The sequence below is a fragment of the Seriola dumerili genome, unplaced genomic scaffold, assembly GCF_002260705.1.
Source record: "Seriola dumerili isolate Sdu_G_001 unplaced genomic scaffold, Sdu_1.0 BDQW01000036.1, whole genome shotgun sequence".
Taxonomy (NCBI): Eukaryota; Metazoa; Chordata; class Actinopteri; order Carangiformes; family Carangidae; genus Seriola; species Seriola dumerili.
This window is the reverse complement of record NW_019174291.1, coordinates 4189372-4208952: the sequence shown is the minus strand read 5'-3', so window position 1 is coordinate 4208952 and position 19581 is coordinate 4189372. Positions and strand designations below refer to the sequence as shown.

The following is a 19581-nucleotide window of genomic DNA, read 5'->3' as shown; positions in this document are numbered from 1 at the left end:
ACACAAAACTTAAACTGTGATTTTGTGAAAACCGTAATAGTAAATACTGATTCAACCTAAAAAAGCCTCAAGTCTTGTGACCTGTTTAAAGTTTCAGCCATGTTTGCACATTAGAATATGACGAAGCAGTAGGACTCATTTTCATGACGTCTCTCCATTCGTTCTCTATGGGAAATTTTTCACAGTTATTTGGTATTGATGTCGCCATGGAGTTTTGATTTATAATTTGTCACACACACAGGACTGATGCTGAGTGTGGGACTTACCCAGTTTGACCAGTGTGTTACTGGTCAGATGGACAAGCACAGAGAGAAGAGCGACATTACCCATGTGCCTCGGCTGCTCAGCAGCAGGAAATTAAAACACTATTGTATCTGCTCTCTGACTGTTACAGCTACAACAATTAGTCCATTAATCAATTAGTCAATCAACTAAATATAATCATTTTTTGAACAAAAACATCAACATATTTTTTTATTTTCTCAGATGTGAAGATTTTCAGTCTCTTCAACTTTTCAACACAATCGTTAAACTAATAAATGAAATGTCTTATTTAAAAGTCTTTTATTATTCACCGGCAGGACTGGCGAAACGTACAAGCTGTCGACGCAGCACCAGGCACACACGCTTCTTCAGCACAAGGAATCTGTCCAACAACTGAAACACCTTTTTTCTTCTGTTACTTGACTATCTGTAATTTATGACAGACAGCTTCACTCTGCCCCCTGCTGTCAGGTGCGATTCTACACACAAAAACAGAAGAATTTATTCTTCTAAAAATGTACTATAACAAAACATTCCTTTCAGTTGCTACACCTCCAGCTGAAGCTAACTACCTTTATATTTTACATTACATTTCATCAAGTGCAGAGGGAGAGAGAGGAGGTGTTCTCCGAAGATAGAGATGGACGCCCTGCTCTGGTAGACTATAACTACAGCTACAGGAACACTACTATATCTACTGCGAGTTAGCGGTGAGCTAATTGTGAGCTAGCCTTTTATTGTAATGTTGTAAACAAAGAAAGTTATGTACAAACTGAGACTGTGTATGACGCAGGTGGTTTCTATGGAAATGTTTCAGGCTAGGTTTCAAGTCTATGTCACGAGCAGTTCACTACTCAGCTGTTCACCCCAGAAACCAGAAGCCGGTCAACAAGTGATTCTGCTGCTTTCATAATCACACATAGAACTGGGCTCGTATTCACAAAGCATCTTCAGGCTAAAAGTAGCTCCTAACTTCTTGATTTAGGAGAAACTCCTGGAGGTAATGGGCGTTACTTTGCAAAAGAGAGAAGTCGATCTATTCACCAAACAATAAATGTGCTCTGACCTGACATCATAGGACAATTCATACGATTTCTTTTAGATGTTCAACAACTACAGAGAAATAAAGCAGCTTCATGGTCGGTCCACCTGCTGTGATCACTGTCAGAGACGGAACACAAATTATTGCACCACCACAAGACATATCATCAGAACCATCATATGTCCGTTTTCCTTTTCTCTGAGCCACAACCACCTGTACTGGGCAGGTTTGTGTGAGCGAGGTAGTAGGCAGTGGACCACACCACTGTGAGGCAGAGGGTGCGGCAAAATCATTTGAAACTTAAAAACACATTGTTTTGCATTAGTAATTTTCACAAGCGCTTTAAGAACATATTATTGTATGACTTAAATTTACATAGTTAGATTTACAATGATATACTGAAGGGGACATATCACAATTTCAGCCTATTGATCCAGACTGACATCATGAATCAGGGCTGCGGTCAAAAAGTCTTTTTTGCTTAGGAAGGTCGAGGAGAAGTGGTTTGTTGGTACCTGTTATTGGTCTTTTTTTTTGGCTTTTTTTCCTTTATTCTGATAGGTGCAGTGAGAGAGAGACAGGAAAGTCAGGGAGAGAGAGAGGGAATGACATGACAAAGCAAAGGGCCGCGGGTCAGACTCGAACGCATGGCTGCTGCATTAGGACTAAACCCATGTCGTATGCGCTTTACCCAGTGACCCGGCGCCCACAGAATTACCTGCCCATACCAGTACCTTACAGGGTGCTTTTCTGAAAAATGGGTGCAAAAACGTTTCCCCTGTCTCTGTGTGTGGGTGTTTGGACTCCTCCTGCTATGTTGCTGATGAAAAACAAGAGTCTGTAGCATGTCTGTACCCCAACAATGATCTGTGTCTGTGTGTGTGTGTGTGTGTGTGTGTGTGTGTGTGCGTGGTCAGGGTGTGTTTAGTGTGTGTGAGGACAGATCAGCTGGTTGCCATGGTAAAGAGCTGAGGGAGGGTGGAGCTAAAAATGAAAACCCAAGCAAACCAGGTGGAGAGACCAACAGGTAACTCACACACACCCACACACACACACACTGAACATAAACACAGTAAGTACACACAGTTCAGGTGTGTGTGTCTCCTCAGGTTTGATCATCCTGTCGACAGAGCAGGTCTGTTCTCCTTCATGACGTTTCATTGGCTGACTCCTCTGGTCATACACGCCCACAGGAAAGGGCAGCTACTGTTGGACGACATTTGGGCCGTGTCACAGAGGGAGTGTAGCCATGACAACAGCCTGAGGTGGGTGGAGTTAATAAATTGGAAGTCTTGGATTTGAAGGCTTGAACCCTGAGTTACAGCCAAGCCAAGCGGTTACCACGGTGACAGTGATGCGATGAGTGTTTGAGGATGAGGTGAGTTTAGAGGTGGTGTGTGTGTCCGTAGTGTAGCAGTGATCAGTTTGTTTCACCTGGACAGCAGAGCTTCTGAACAACTGAACTGAAGCTAAATGACCTTCAGCTCTCAGCAGTGGTTCAGTCATAGTGGACATCATCATACCAGCACCATGGAGACAGTCTGACACACTGTGTGTGTGTGTATAGTGTGTTTTTGTGTGTGTGTGTATATATATGTGTGTGTGTGTGTAAAGTGTGTGTGTCTGGACCCTCAGGCTGGCGTCTCTGTGGGAGGAGGAGCAGAGGTCAAAGGGCAGCGAGGCGTCTCTCTGTTCAGTGATATGGTCTTTCTGTCGGACTCGTCTCCTCCTCTCCATTCTCTGTCTCACCGTCACTCAGCTGGCTGGATTCAGTGGGCCGGTGAGTCTGGACCAGTGACCAGTTAGACTGGTTTGACCAGTGTGACCAGTGTGACTTGTACAGTCAGTGTAACCAGCTCAGCCCAGTCAGTAAAACCAGTACAACCAATAAAACCAGTAAGACCAGTACATACAGTCCAGTGTTAAGACCAGCATGACCAGTAGGTCCAGTAGGACCAGTAAGACCAGTCGCAGCAGTCCCAACAGTACTAAAGCAGTGGTGTCGTCTCTCCTCCAGGCATTTGTGGTGAAGCGTCTGCTGGAGTACACCCAGCAGGAGAAGCCGGACCTGGGCTACGGTCTGCTGCTGGTTCTGGGTCTCCTCACCACCGAGCTGATCCGGTCCTGGTCTCTGGCTCTGACCTGGGCCCTGAACTACAGGACCGGATCCAGGCTGAGAGGAGCCATCCTAAGCATGGCCTTCAACAAAATCCTCCATCTGCGCAGCGTCAGGGACAAGACCATGGGACAGGTACTGGACTCATTTCCTTTCCTCTTTCCTTCCCTCCCTGCCTCCTCTCTTCTCCACTGTCCTCTGTCTGAGGGGATTTATTCTCTCTCTCCCTCTCTCCCTCTCCATCTCTTTATTTATTTAAATTTAAAAAGCTTTATTGACATAGCTATATTCAGACAAAGTGTGAGTACTGACATTCATTCAGTACTTTCACCCTCCAGCTGATGAACATGTGCTCCAGTGATGGTCAGAGGATGTTTGAGGCAGCAGCAGTGGGGAGTCTGTTAGCAGGAGGCCCCCTGGTGGCCATCCTCGGCGTGGCCTACAACCTGTTTATACTGGGTCCAACGTCTCTCCTGGGATCAGCTGTCTTCATCCTCTTCTACCCCGCCATGGTCAGTCACTGTCTGTCTTCCTCAGAGTCCTGACTGAGTCAGACCTGAACACAGACCTGAACCACATTTTGATTTGATTCAGTGTGACTTCCTGACAATGTTATTTCTCTGATGTCCCTCCAGAATAAAGGTTCATGCTGCAGAACTTAATTGAGAATCCTCCTGTTTTTAAGTTCTCTTCAGTATCACAGTAATGCAGTGATAGTTGTCTGAACATCATGATCCACTGCAGACAGGAGCTGATCACAGCTGATTCAGCTGCTGGCAATGAAACAGTTTGACCAGAGGGAAACAAATACAGGCTAAAAAAATCTGCCAGACTATACTGCTCATTGTCACGTCCTTACAACATAAACTAATATATATAAGTCTAATGTGTAAATCTATATATACTCGGTTAATGAAGCTGTGTTTGAACTGTGTCACCGTACAGCGATAATCTAACAAAAAACGTTTGGAGATTTTTATTGTGGCTCTCTTGAACTGTGATCTGTGTCTGACGGTAGAGACACATCATTTGCTCTGCAGCTCTGTGATGCACTAAAATGCACACTGTTCTCTTTCTACCAGAACATTTTCAGTCACTTTTACAATGCAGCGGATCAGTCAGAGACACACAAAAACCTTCCATCTATCGATCTCACGTCTCATCAGTGCTTCCTCTGTTGACACCTTTACAGCTCAACACCTGTTGCTTATTGTCTCTGCTCTGAGTTGTGGACATGATGTGATGTGATGTGATGTAAGTATTGTGTGGCTCATGGAGATGAATGAGATGTCTCTGTGAGCCTGCACTGGAACAAACAGAAACACTCAGATAAACATTAAGCTCCTAAATTAATTCTGATCTTCAGCCGTTGTGGTGAAGTTAATGTAACTACTGTTACTGGATAATAAAGTCAGTCAGTCACGTACTTCTACTATTTTACCTCATTATGTACTCTTTGGTTTTAATAGTGAATTCTTGCTGTTTATACTTCTAGTTGTTTGGACCTTCATCCTTTAATTTATATACTTGTTGTTGCCATGGTATCAGATGTACAATACAAACAGTCACATCATGCATTCTGTCCACAATAGAGAGGTCTGTCATCATTGTGCTCTTAAAACATAATGTTTTATATGGAGTCTGTTAAGGAACTGTCCCCCAAGCTTTGGGTTTAATATGTTTTCATTCTGTCTCGTCAACACATGAAACATCTGCGATGAGGTGATGTATCTATAGATCCTAATCCTCACACCTGATCAGGTAGATTGATCCTAATTTTCTGATCAGATGTTCAGCTCCAGACTGACGGCATACTTCAGGAGGAAGGGTGTGGCCGTGACTGACAGACGAGTCCAGAAGATGAATGAGATCCTCAGCTACATCAAGTTCATCAAGATGTATGCCTGGGTCAAAGCCTTCTCCCAGGACGTCCACCGTACGTATTCACATGACACACACTCACCTGGAGGGCCTGTCACCGTGGTAACACAGAAGCACGGTGCTGATGACCGCTGTGTTCTGCTTCAGGTATCCGTGAGGAGGAGCGCAGGATCCTCGAGCTCACAGGTTACTTTCAGAGCATCACGGTGGGTGTGGCTCCGATCGTCGTCGTCATCGCCAGTGTGGCAACGTTCTCTGCCCACATGTTGCTAGGATATGACCTGACAGCTGCTCAGGTACCGCACACAGAGAGCACACCTGTGTCATGTTGGTGCTGTAGTTACTGGTCATGTGTTTTTAATGTAGACTACACACTAACAGACGTTTCCTCTCCATGTTCAGGCCTTCACCGTGGTGACGGTGTTTAACGCCATGACCTTTGCCCTGAAAGTCACTCCATTTTCTGTCAAGTCTCTGTCTGAAGCTTCAGTGGCCGTGGAGAGATTCAAGGTGTCATACACCTTTTTTTCTTTTTACCTTTCTACCTACCTTTTTATCTACCTACCTGCATCCCTATCTGCCTAGCTGCATCCCTACCTACCTACATTCTTACATGACTTCCTGCTTTTCTCCACATGTACAAGTAATGACAGTGATTCAGTGATTGTTCCAGATTGTTGTGTTGAGGTTCGACGGTCCAGCTTTTCCCTGGTTGTTGGACAGATGTTGACAGTTTGATGAATGAACGGGGAACAATGGATGAATAGACTGATTTGGAGGGATGGAATGAGCTGAGTGGGCAGAGATAAAACTAAGCTGATGTGTCTGGGCAGTTTGATCTGAGGAAGCTTCATCCAAAAACTGATCACAGTGAAACTAAAGGGCTCTTCCACCAGTTTAATCTGGTTTGACCTGCCTGTCTCTGTCTCTTCAGAGTCTCTTCCTGTTGCCGGAGTTTGACAGTGTCCGAGCCTTACCTGCTGATCCTCAGGTTGCTGTGGAGATGTGTAGGGCCAGTCTGGCGTGGGAGGGGGGCGGCCAGAGCACCCAGCCTAGTCCATGTAACCAAACAGCGAGCAGACTCCGACACAGGGACAGGTAAACTGACGTTTACAACGTCTATGTCCAAAAATCATTCACCCATTCATTAATTACCACATACTATTTACCTATGTAATTCATGTATTAATGCTGATGCCATGCCAGGCATCAGGCGGATCAGTGTGGTGTCAGCAGTAATGTGGCTTTTGTACATGGGTTGTTGTGGTGAAGCCTGGCCTGGTTCTAGACCTCTTGAACCAATGCCCACATCAACTATTTGTTCAACTATTCAGATAGAATGAACTAAAACAACATGTCAGCCTGATTATAAGGCTATGTGGTTTCTCTGGGGGTAAATTATTCCAGAAGCTTGTTAGTTGATGAACATGTACATGGTATGGAGTGTTTGGGAGCAGAACATATACCATGGACTGATCAATGAGAATGTTCTGCTGTTCTCTAAACAGTTCCTGCAGTGGAAGAATAGCTAAACTGTGTGTGGTGATCTCCAGGTGCAGAGACAGAGCTGCTGTTCACCAGGAGGAGGAGGAGGAGGAGCAGGAGGAGGTAACTGGCTCCCTGCTGAGAGAAGGAGGAGATGTAACCTCAAGCCCAGAAGAGGAGGAGGAGGAGGAGACCTGTCCTGCTGACCTGTCTGTCCCTCCTCAGAGCACCCTGCACTGCATCAACCTGAGCATCCAGCAGGTAGACCCACCATCCAGGGTCAGATACAGCATCACCTGTGCCTGAGCTAACTTTACCTGTCTGTCTGCCTGTCTGTCTGCCTGTCTGTCTGTCTGTCTGTCTGTCTGTCTGTCTGCCTGCCTGTCTGTCTGTCTGTCTGTCTGTCTGTCTGCCTGCCTGCCTGCCTGTCTGTCTGTCTGTCTGTCTGTCTGTCTGTCTGTCTGTCTGTCTGTCTGTCTGTCTATCTGTCTGTCTGTCTTTGTCTTTCTACCTGTCTGTCTGACTCTGTCTCTCTGTCTGTCTCTTTACCTGTCTGTCTGATCAGGGGAAGCTGGTTGGTGTCTGTGGCAGTGTGGGCAGTGGGAAAACCTCCCTGATCTCAGCCATCTTAGGACAGGTGACGTTACCTTCATTAACTTCATTTAACCACCACGCACTCTAATGGAATGAGTGGTATTGATCATTGATTATGTATTAACAGATGACTGTGTTGGAGGGCAGTGTGGCTGTCAGAGGAAGGCTGGCCTATGTGGCTCAGCAGGCCTGGATCCTGAACGCAACGCTGAGAGACAACATCCTGTTTGGACAGCAGTACCAGGAGGACAGGTGAGAGGGAGACACCTGGATGACAGGTGTGGACATTGGTTTGGTCTTTGGGCGTGGTCCAGCTTCTAGATCCGGTCTAACTAACTTACCTTTCTGTGTGTGTGTGTGTGTGTGTGTGTGTGTGTGTGTGTGTGCAGGTATCAGTCGGTGCTGAGCGCCTGCTGTCTAAGACCAGACCTCACTCTACTGCCCAACGCTGACCTCACAGAGGTGTCACTTCCTGTTTTTTTACCTTAGTGTAGGCAGTAGGTAGAGGTGTGGTCCTACACACCAGCACAGGCACTGCTAAAGCATGTAGCTCTTGTCTTTGATAGGAGGATCGTTAGTAGAGGTGAGGTGCTGAACTCACTGAATCACTTTTCCACTGCAGGAATATACTGACCTCTGAACTGGGTCTTCCCTCAACATCTCCTGGTTTGAGCTTCTTCTCACATTCCCACTGTATTTTACAATCCTGAACATTTCCCACGTGTCATGTAAACGGTGACAGCAGGATGGTGACAGCATCTAGCTTTTTGAACCAGTTGATAGTTTTTTGTTTTCTCAGCTGCAGCATTGTGATCCTGTATTTTTCTATGATCTTGTTTTATCTTCTTTGTTGCTCGCTCTGTTTTGCCTTTACTGGTGGAGGACAGTGCCTGTGGACAGGAACAGGAGGTTGCTCCTTACCTTCCCTGGAGAAGCTTATGTCATGGTGCTACAGAGGCCAGTTGTTGAGTCTAGGATTCAGGAGATGACATCTTAATACCTCCCTGTGGAAGTGTTCTGGGCAAGTACAACTGGGAGGAGACCCTGGATCTGACCCAGGACATAATGAGGGATTATATATCCCATCTGGTCTGGGAATCCATCAGGATCCCCCAGGAAGAAGTGGAGGATGAGACTGGGGTGACGGACATCTGGACTACCTTGCTTATCCTTCCACTGTATACCCCCACCAGCATATGTGGTGGTCCACCTTCAGGTTTTAACCCCTGATCCCAGTCTGGAGACACTGGTTTGTTATTGTTGTAGTTGTCCTTGTCCTAAACCAATCAAAATTGGCAACACTGAATCCGTTCTCTGAGAGAACCTAAACTGGATTTAATTCGTCCCCAAAGTGAGCGGAGACAAGTGGAAACAAAGCAGAGCCAGAGATACACGATTACGTTGTGTTTCAATACGTTTCTGCAGTGGAATGTGGCTCATGTTTCATAAACACTAACACCTGGTTCTGGTCCAGAGATCAGTCTGTCTCCACCTCCTACACATCTGTAAATCAGATGAGGGGTATCAGGGATAGCAGCACCTAGCTGGTTCATTAACATTTTAATCAGTAACTATACCCTGTTCAGACCTGGTATTAACATGCGTCTTCAGTGATCCGATCACATGGTCGCCCCTCAATGTGGCCATGACACATTTGCGTTCACAGAATTTGGACACATGTGACCCAGACCACCTCTGAATGTGGTCCGAGTGATCAGATCTCAAATGGGTCCTTATTGCGTTCACACCTGAACTTAGAGCTGACCACTTGTGATGGGATCCCCCAAGAGGGATGTTAATACCAGGTCTGAACAGGGCCTTGGAGATCTGAACCAGTTTGGGACTAAAACACTGAGGTCACCACCTGAAACTCTTCAGTGTGAAGTAAAAGCAGAGTCAGTGTTTCATGAGTGGTTGTTTCCAAACCAGGAGAGGTTATCTGACTTCACCCTGGATAAACAGCATGTAGTTTATCAGGATCTAACATGTTGCTATGTGACATGAACATGTCAGCAGCTCAAACACATCACAGCTCTCTGAAGACCTCCATGTTTCCAACCTGTCAGATTGGGGAACGTGGTGCCAACCTGAGTGGCGGACAGCGCCAGCGAATCAGCTTAGCCCGTGCCCTTTACAGCGACCGGGACATTTACATCCTGGATGACCCGCTCAGCGCCCTTGACGCCCATGTGGCCAACCACATCTTCCACAATGCGATCAAGAAGCACCTTCGTCACAACACTGTCATCTTTGTCACCCACCAGCTGCAGGTAAACCTCCTCCTGACAGGGACAGGAACACTCTACTGCAAACAGTTCCCATGGAAATAACCTGTGTGCATTTGTGTCCAGTACCTGGTGGACTGTGATGATATCATCCTGATGAGGGAGGGGAGTATAGTGGAGCAAGGTAACCATGACAACCTGATGAAACTGAATGGAGACTATGCTGCCATGTTCAACCACTTCCAGCTGGGAGACACTCCATACATCGAGGTACCTGTCTGTCTGTCTGTCTATCTACTTGTCTACCTGTCTGTCTGTCTGTCTCTCTTTTTACCTGTCTGTCAACCTGTCTCTCTGTCTACTTGTCTACCTGTCTGTCAATTCAATTTTTCAGTTCAATTCAATTCAACAGGCTTTATTGGCATGACATTTTCAATGTGAGGCCAAAGCCCAATAATCAATGGAATTAAATGGAAAGGAATTGAATATTCAAAAAAAGAAAGAAAGAGAAAAAAGTCAATAACCATATTAATATAATCAAATACAATATAATTATTAATAGAATTAATAGAACAAATACTGTATGTAATGAAATAAAGAAAAGGAAAAAAAAACTAAATAAAGTTATATACATAATAATAATAACTGCTAGTTCATTCATATAAATATTGAAGAGGATGGGGCCGAGGTTGCAGCCTTGCTTCACCCCTGTACCCTGTGGGAAGAAGTCGGTGTATTTATCTCCAATTTTGACAGGCAATTTGTTATTTTCATAATTGAATTAAGTACATTAAAAGATTTCCCCCCTATACCACTTTCTATTAGTCTAAAAAGTTATCCCTCATTCCAGACTGAATCAAAAGCTTTTTAGAAATCAACAAAGCATGCATGAATTCTGTCTTGATTTTAATTTAAATATTTATCAATCAGTGTATGTAATGTGAAAATGTTGTCAGCTGTTCCATAATTTGGAAGGAATCCAATCTGACTTTTGCTTAAGACTTTGACTGGATGAGGAAGTCTATAATTCTTGAATTTAAAATACTTCCCAAGGTTACTACCTACACAGATGCCTCTGTAATTGTTCCAATCAGATTTGTCTCCATTCTTGAAGATGGATGTGATCAGCCCTTCACTCCAGCTTTTAAGCAAATGACCCACACTTAGTGTTAAGTTAAATAGCTCTAGGATGGCCAGTTTGTATTTCGGACTGGTATATTTTAACATCTTATTTAAGATGCCATCAAGCCCACATGCTTTTCTACACTGCAGAACCTTCAGTTATTTTTCCCAGTTCTGATTCTGTAATGGGATAATCCATGGGGTGTGACAATTAGTGTGAATGCTGAGGCATTCACACAATGTGTCTATCTAAGCAGAGAGACAGAATTTGAACAGTGAGCCTCCAAGTGATGGGATTATCCTCCAACTCTCCCATAGACTGCAATGCTATTTTTGCTCATATCTTTATCTTTTATTTTTTTCCTTCCGTACGTTTTTTGATCTCTAACTAGTCCAGCATACTTTGGGCTACAAAAACCGTTCAACTATCAGAACGTTCAGCTTCTTCTGGAGATTATCGGATGTTGTACTATTTACAAATTTTAAAATATTAAGCTTTTTCTGTTATTTTATGCCTATGAATGGAGACAGTGTTCAAATCCTTGAAAACCACAGGCTCTTTGAACTTCAACTATTTCAGCATGATCATTGCTAGAGTAGGAGAAGTTCTCAATCAGTTCTCTTCACGCATCATTTCTTCCCAGGTTGTAGACAAATTTTTCCTGTTTCATATAATGTGTCTACCTTAGCACAGAGACTTACAGAATTTGAACAGTTAGCCTCAAAGTGATGGGAGTCCCCTCCACCTTTCCCATAGACTGCAATACAAATTCAGGAGCTGATTTCCCGAGAAAAGCAGAACTCACCCTTTTTTGTAACTCGCTCCTGTTTCCACATTTTTTACACCAAGAACACCAAAACCACAGATGTGTTCAGGAGAGTGTTGTGGCGCTGACGGTGTGAAGATTTTGCTGATATTATGTACCGTCTTCTATTATTCTATTTCTATTACCTTTTCTCTCACAGATTTGTGTGAGCTCAGCCAGACTCACACACACACACACTCACACACACACTCACACACACACACACACACACACACACACACACACACACACACACACCCTAAGCTTTAACCTTACAAGTTTTGCTTTTACATTTCACCTGTTATTTGAGCCATTTCCAGTATTGATTCAATGTCTTTCAATTTAATACATTTCAGTTTGTTCAGATAATGAAGTTAAGATTTCAGGATTTTCAGCTTTTTCAGGTACTGACTGCAGCTTCTCCAACTCTTTAGCTATTACACCTTAGCTTGCAGCATTTTAACATTTATTTCTGCATTTTCAACAATTCTGCTGCTTTTTAAACAATTTTAGGCCATTCAGCTTTCAACTATAAGTTCTACTTAGCTAGTGCTTCAACTTCCTCAACATTGCTTTAGGTACTTTTGCTACAGTCTGTCCCAACCCTACATACAACAGACATGAATTTACACACATCTCAACAGTTCTCACTGTAAACATGTTTGAATATAGTTTTAGTCAGGAAATATTCAGCAATTAATTTTAGTTTGTCTCTCAAACTGAGTCCACATAGACAGACAGACAGATAGATTGATAGATAGACATGCACAGATAGACACACAGACAGACAAATAGACAAGAAAAGACAGACAGACAGACAGGTTGAAAGCTTTTTTATAAATTATTACTCATAAAGTGAGATCAAAATTCAGACTGGACAGTTGCTTCAGCAATTTTCTTCAGCTATCAGTTTGCAATGTTTTTGAGCTTCCAGTAAGTTTTCTTGTGCAGGACTGCTGTCTATTCAGCAATGTACAGCATTAGCTCAGCAATTTCTTCCATTTTAATAGCCTACATTTCAGTTTGTTCAGATAATGAAGTGAAGATTTCAGGATTTTCAGGTTCTTCATGTACTGACTTCAGCTTTTCCAACTCTTCAACTGTTACACTTGAGCTCGCAGGATTTTCACTTTTTTTTCATTTTTTTTTGTTTCAACAATTCTGCTTTTTAAACCATTTTAGGCCATTGACCTCACAAGTTCTGCTTTTAATCTTCAGCAGTTGCTTCAGCTACTTCAGCATTACTTCAGCAATCTCATTCAGCTCTTAGCATTCACACACATTTTCCTCAGGAAAGCATTTTATTGTTCTTTATAGCTCTTTCAAGATCTTTCAGTTTTCTGAAATCTCCTCTTGGACTTGATTCTTTGTAGGTTTTCTATAGAGATCTTCAATATGATTTTTCCAAGTATCTCCATTTTGAATGAACTGTTCGTTGTGATGTTTCTTGGTAAATAAGTTCCATTTTTCCGAGAATTTATTTGACCCCAGAGACTCTTCAATTAGTTTAATTGGTTTTGTAGATATTGTTCTTTTTTTACTCTCAGTGTGTTTCAAAATTGTTTTAGATTCTCACAGTAACCAAGGCGGCGCTCCTGACTGGCTGGATTTCTCTGTTTTTGGTTTGAGACTTAATGTCTTCCTAATGGTTTTGTGTCTGAATCAAACCACTTCTCCTTGTTCATTTTCCTTGGTTGTTTTGTTTAACATTTTAAGTTTGATAATGAAGCCAAATGATCAAATATGTAGTTAATGTTTACTACACATATCTCTGCACTATCTCCTGTTGTGCCACATCCTAGTCCACCTGTGTGGACTAGGATGTGGCTTTGGGAGCCAAGTTGAGACCCAGATAGAATATCCATGGCTGCCTCTGTGTTCTTTCTTCTTTTCTTCTTTCTCTGTGTTCAACTCTGTCTCTCTCTGTGTCTCCCTGTCTCCCTTAATGTCTTCTGCCTGTTTCTCTCTCTACCTGTCTGACTGTCGCTCTCTCTCTCTCTCTCTACCTGTCTGTCTGCCTCAGGCTCCCAGCAGGAAATCTGGTGGCTCTCAGAGGAAACCAGCAGACAGTAAACCAGGATCAGTGAAGAAGAATCCACCGGTTGTCAAGGACAATGGTAAGACAGAACACTGCTACACCTCTGTTCTGTTCTGTTCTGTTCTGTTCTGTTCTGTTCTATTCTACTGTATTTTACTGTGCTTGATCATGTGACATTAAAGGGGAGGAGCAGCAGTGTGGGGGCGTGGCCTGGCCTGTGTATCGGCTCTACATGGTTGCGTGCGGTGGCTCCACCTCCTGCCTGCTGATCCTGGTCCTGTTCGTCTTTAATGTGGGGAGTTCCGCCTTCTGTCAGTGGTGGCTCAGCTACTGGATCAACCAGGGCAGCGGGGTGAGTCTCTCCCCCCCGATCACTGCCTCCCCCATCTCTTTACTTCCTCCCCCACTCAACCATTAACTCCTTCTCCTCCTGACTCCTCTTCATTTCTTGTTTTTTCCAGAACACCATGGTACCACAGGGAAACAAGTCCATGGTGAGCATCAGCATGAAGGACAATCCCATGATGCAACACTACGCTGCTGTTTATGCCTCCTCCATGGGAGTCATGCTGCTCTTCAAACTGATCAGAGGCATCGCCTTCGTCAAGGTTAGTCCACCACAGTCCAAATCCTCCAGAGACCTGTCAAAGTTTCTGCACATGTCCGAGGAATCTAATGGGAAAGATGGCGTTAGATTTAGATTTACTGGCAACGCTCAGCTTCAGCAGGTACTCAGAGCTGAGCCGAGACAAACTCATTCCATGCATCATCACCTCTGTCTTTGGGCCTGAACCAGGTTTTCAAGTGCTCCTTGTTTCTGCTGAGCTATCTGCCATTAAACGCTCACTATCAGAAGTTCAGTATCAGTTGACACTGTTCCTCACATCACATTAGTGGTGTTTCTGGTCTGCCCTGGTGGTCTCTCTGCAGGGAACTCTGCAAGCCTCCTCCAAGCTGCACGACCAGCTCTTCCACAAGATCCTCCGCTGCCCCATGAAGTTCTTCGACACGATGCCCACAGGACGGATCCTCAGCCACTTCTCCAAGGACATGGATGAAGGTGAAGGACAGGACGAGATGTGGGATGAGTCACAGAGCCTTTAGAAACTTTAGTGATAACCTCTTGTGTTTTCCCCTCCAGTCGACACCCGCCTGCCCTTCCAGGCTGAGATGTTCATCCAGAACGTGATCCTGGTCTTCTTCTGTCTGGGCATCATCAGCTGTGTTTTCCCATGGTTTCTGGTGGCTGTGGGTCCTCTGGTCTTACTCTTTGCAGCCCTTCACAGTGTCTCCAGGGTCTTCATCCGGGAGCTGAAGCGTCTGGACAATGTGACGATGTCCCCCTTTATGTCCCACATCACCTCCAGCATCCAGGGCCTGGCCACGCTGCAGGCCTATGGCATGGATAGGGACTTCCTCCACAGGTCAGTGGTGGAACCACAAAATGTGCAGAGCAGGCACCAGGGTATGATCCATGACCTGAAACCACACCCAGGCTGCATGTGTTGTTGTTTTCAGGTACCAGCTTCTGCTGGACCAGAACCAGGCTCCATTCTACCTGTTCAGCTGTGCAATGCGGTGGCTGGCAGTGCGCCTGGACGTCATCAGTGTGGCTCTGATCAGCATCACCGCCCTGATGATGGTCCTGATGCACGGACAGATCCCTCCCGCCTACGCCGGCCTTGCCATCTCCTACGCAGTGCAGGTAACTTACACCAACACACCTTCTGTTACCTGCTGGAAACACACTATCAACACTGTGACGTGAGCATGTCTGTCCTTCCTTCAGTTAACAGGGTTGTTCCAGTTCACGGTTCGTTTGGCATCTGAGACTGAAGCTCGCTTTACTTCAGTGGAGAGAATCCACCATTACATCCAGGTACAGGAACAGGTTCTTCCTGCTGGTTACATTGATCTCCCTGAGAGAATTAAAGACAGCCCCACTCCCTGTGGAGAAACCATAACGTCTAAACATCGTCCAAGAATCAGGTTTTGGAATCTGGATCAGTTCAGATCCTTGAGGAGAAGTTTGAACCTGTTTCCAGCAGCTGAACATGTGCACACCAGCTGTTTGAGTTTCTCTCTAAACTGGATCAGCTGTACTTTAAAATCAATGCTTCTGTTGAATGTTGATGCCAAACATGCTGACTGTGTGCATGTGATTATACTCTAAATGTTTACATGCTACATGCTAACATGCTGATATTCAGTAGTTTATAATATGTTTCCTAGAAGGTCTAGTTTTACTCAGCTGTAAGTTGACTTCAGCTGACCTGGTCTGAGACCAGTCAGAATCTGGTGTTGGGTTTTTACCCTCTAAACTTAAGGTAAAAATTATCATATGAGCCGTCACAGTGACTCTGTGGTCTAAGGCACGAACCATGTAACCAGAGCATCCTGGACCTGACCTTGGGCCGGGACATGTCCTGCTGTTTCTCCTCTGTGATTGGGACTGAGCTGGACTGACGCTACCTCAGTCCCAGCCTGGGTAAATCACTACACTGTCTGTATATCAGTCCCTGTCCCAGGAGGCCCCTGCCCAGGTCAAAGGTCGTGCCCCTCCGGCTGGCTGGCCCCACCAGGGGGAGCTAGTGTTCAGGGAGGTGGAGATGAGGTACCAGGAGAACCTCCCTCTGGTCCTGAACAGGATCTCCTGCACCATCAGGCCCAAAGAGAAGGTCGGCATAGTGGGCAGGACCGGATCAGGTAGGACGAGGTTCTGGGTCTCCACAGGTCAAAGGTTTAATTAAAAATGACTCTAAGCCCTGTGGACATGTCCCCCTGTCTCTGTGTCTCCCCGCCTGTCTGTGTGCAGGGAAGTCGTCTCTGGGCGTGGTCTTGTTCAGGCTGGTGGAGTGCTGTGGAGGATCCATTCTGATCGATGGCATCGACATCAGTGACATTGGACTGGCCGACCTCCGCAGCAAACTGTCCATCATCCCCCAGGACCCAGTGCTGTTCAGTGGGACGGTCAGGTAGAAACACCCGAGGAGCTCCTAAGAGGGGGGAGGGTGTATGACAAGGATTTGTCTGTTTCCTGAATTTACAGCACATACACGCCAGTCTGTGTGTTCCAGGTCTAATCTGGACCCCTTTAACCAGTACAGTGAGGGGCAGATCTGGGACGCCCTGGAGAGGAGTCACATGAAGGAGTGTGTGAGTACAGACTGCATCCTGCCTGTCTGACTGTCTCTCTGTCTGTCTGACCATCTGTCTGTCTGTCTGTCTGACTGTCTGACTGATTGTCTGCCTGTCTCTCAGGTGTCCCAGCTGTCCCTGAAGCTGGAGGCGGAGGTGGTGGAGAACGGAGAAAACTTCTCTGTTGGAGAGAGACAGCTGCTGTGTGTCGCCAGAGCTCTGCTGAGGCAGTGCAAGGTGAGAGAGAGACAGGTTAACTTAGAGACAGACAGGTAAAGTCAGAGAGAGGTTCTGTGGTGTGATTGGCTGGTTCTGGTTGCAGGTCCTGATCTTGGACGAGGCCACAGCAGCCATGGATGCTGAGACGGACGCTCTGATCCAAGAGACCATCAGGAGCTCGTTTCAGGACTGCACCACCCTGACCATTGCTCACCGCCTCCACACCGTCCTCGCCTCCAACCGCATCATGGTGCTCAACCAAGGACAGGTACTGCACTGGACCTGTTGATGTTATTTTATGTGGGACATGGTTCTCTAGTGTAGATGTTAGTGAGTCTGTGACTCTGAGGAGATGAGTAAGGGATGCTCCTCCTCAGGCCCAAAGGTCCGCTGGGACCTGACTCCACTGAGTCCATGTACTCCAGTCTCACCTACATTCAACTGTTTGGATCCATTCCACAATCTGTACACAGCTCATCAGTTACAACAGTCAGTGATAGGTGATATACAATAACATGTCATCTGCATCTAACATCACATAATGTTTTTAGACTGTTAAAATTCTCTCCTGTTGCCTCAGCACTGATCAGGATAAATATTTGAGTTGACTGTGACTGGCACAGTGTGAGACAGTCTGGGACAGTGTGAGACAGTGTGAGACAGTGTGAGACAGTATTAGACAGTGTGAGACAGTATGAGACAGTGTGAGACAGTGTGAGACAGTATGAGACAGTGTGAGACAGTCTGGGACAATGTGAGATGGTCTGAGACAGTCTAGGACAGTCTGGGACAGTGTGAGACAGTCTGAATCCATGTGAGACAATGAGAGACAGTCTGGGACAGTCTGAAAGAGTGTGATACAGTCTGGGACAGTGTCAGACAGTGTGGGACAGTCTGGGACAGTCTGAGACAGTCTGAAACCGTGTGAGACAGTCTGAGACAGTCTGGGACAGTGTGAGACAATCTGAATCCATGTGAGACAGTGTAGGACAGTGTGAGACAGTGTGGGACAGTGTGGGACGGTCTGGGACAATGTGAGACAGTCTGAATCCATGTGAGACAGTGAGAGACAGTCTGGGACAGTCTGAGACAGTCTGAAACCGTGTGAGACAGTCTGAGACAGTCTGGGACAATGTGAGACCGCCTGAGACAGTGTGGGACAGTCTGAGACAGTCTGTGACAGTGTCAGACAGTGTGGGACAGTGTGGGACAGTCTGGGACAATGTGACAGTCTGAGACAGTCTGGGACAGGGCGGTCCCAGTTAACCTGTCCAGGCTTCTTCAGGTGCACATTAGGGTCAGTCGTTATGATGCTGATGATGTCAGAGGTTTTAATCTCTGATCTGTAGAAAGTGAAATAAATAAAGATAGTTGTTAGCATGACAACAGAGAAATGTGAGTGTATAAGGAGAGGTAAATAAAGTTTCCTTCCATGTGATTGGACCAGGTAGTGGAGTATGACGAGCCCTCCAAGCTGCTGGCCAATGAGAACTCTCGGCTGTGCTCGATGCTGGCTGCTGTGGAAAACAAGATCTCTGTCCGAGGATGAAGAAGGACTGAAGTGGGGTCAGAGGTTACAGCAGGTCAAAGGTCAGTCAGTGATATTAGACCAGCTGTATCCCAGTGATCCCATTAAAACCAGTATAAACTATGAGAAGGTGCTATTCCTGTACAGTACATGCTCTGCTGTAGATTATAGATGTGAATCAGCCTCACTGACTTGTCTCTGTGTAACGGTGTTTAATCAGCTGATGTGAGCCAAATCTGTAGTTCTTCTTATTATTTATAAAGATTTGTTTTGTTGTCATAAACATTCTGAGTTAACATGGTGACCTGGCGCTGTGAGATTGGATGTCTGGAGAAGGTCTACAGGTTAAAGGACCATGACCACGATTCTCTCCTTGTAAAAAGTGTTTAATTTTTCTCCTTTTAACGTCATGCTGTTTAGAATGAAACGTGGTGCAGCTTCAGCTTCAGCTGGACTCTTTATTCATGAAGTAATAATCTGAACTCTCTCCTATAATGATGGTTATATATTATTAATCTGCATCATATATGATCACATCACATATAATTTAGAGGAACCTGAATGCAACATAACTGAAGGAAAAGGTGCCAGTGAAGGTGTTTCTGAGTAGACAGTTGATCTGGACTCCAGAATATTCTTTCCAGGTGATGTGTCTGCACATGTAAACATCAAATCCCGGTCTTCAGAGACCTGGACGTGCTGGGTGTAGTGCTGTAGAAACACCTGATCTCTGCCTCTGTGAACGATTGTGACGAGCTCCAGTTAATGTCCACACATGGACAGGACGGTTAGAGCCCGACAGAGGAAACACAGAGGAGGCTTGATCTGGTCACTGCGATCAAAAACTGGATTCGTCTGACCTGACCTGAGGACCTGAACCAGAACAGAATTGTTGTCTGTGGAGGAGATGAACCGCAGTGAACAGACGGTTTTCATGCTCCATTCAGTCACAGTAAAGATCTTTAAAGTGGAGTGAAGCTTAGGTGTGTTACCTGTGTGTAATGTGATGATCTGTGTCAGTCTGTTGTTATCTCTCTGTAAAGACCTGATGATGTCATGATGCTCTGATCTTCATGTGACTCATCTCAAAGCAGATGGACAGGACATCTCCTGTCTGATGTGC

The 19581-nt window shown here is 45.3% G+C and overlaps 1 protein-coding gene across 1 annotated transcript; it reads left to right on the top strand.

Moving 5' to 3' along the window:
• Positions 1-904: 904 nt before the first annotated feature.
• Positions 905-18479, top strand: abcc5 (ATP binding cassette subfamily C member 5). Its single transcript, XM_022738415.1, is given in 28 exon segments — positions 905-921; positions 2416-2571; positions 2942-3086; positions 3324-3557; positions 3761-3934; positions 5211-5358; positions 5451-5599; positions 5706-5813; positions 6238-6426; positions 6891-7049; positions 7354-7425; positions 7510-7634; positions 7772-7844; positions 9449-9652; positions 9734-9877; positions 13559-13652; positions 13756-13925; positions 14035-14181; positions 14504-14633; positions 14715-14997; positions 15092-15278; positions 15363-15452; positions 16090-16279; positions 16389-16548; positions 16651-16729; positions 16835-16948; positions 17034-17198; positions 18378-18479. Coding segments are annotated over 28 exon segments (4008 nt in total).
• The last annotated feature ends 1102 nt before the right edge of the window (positions 18480-19581 follow it).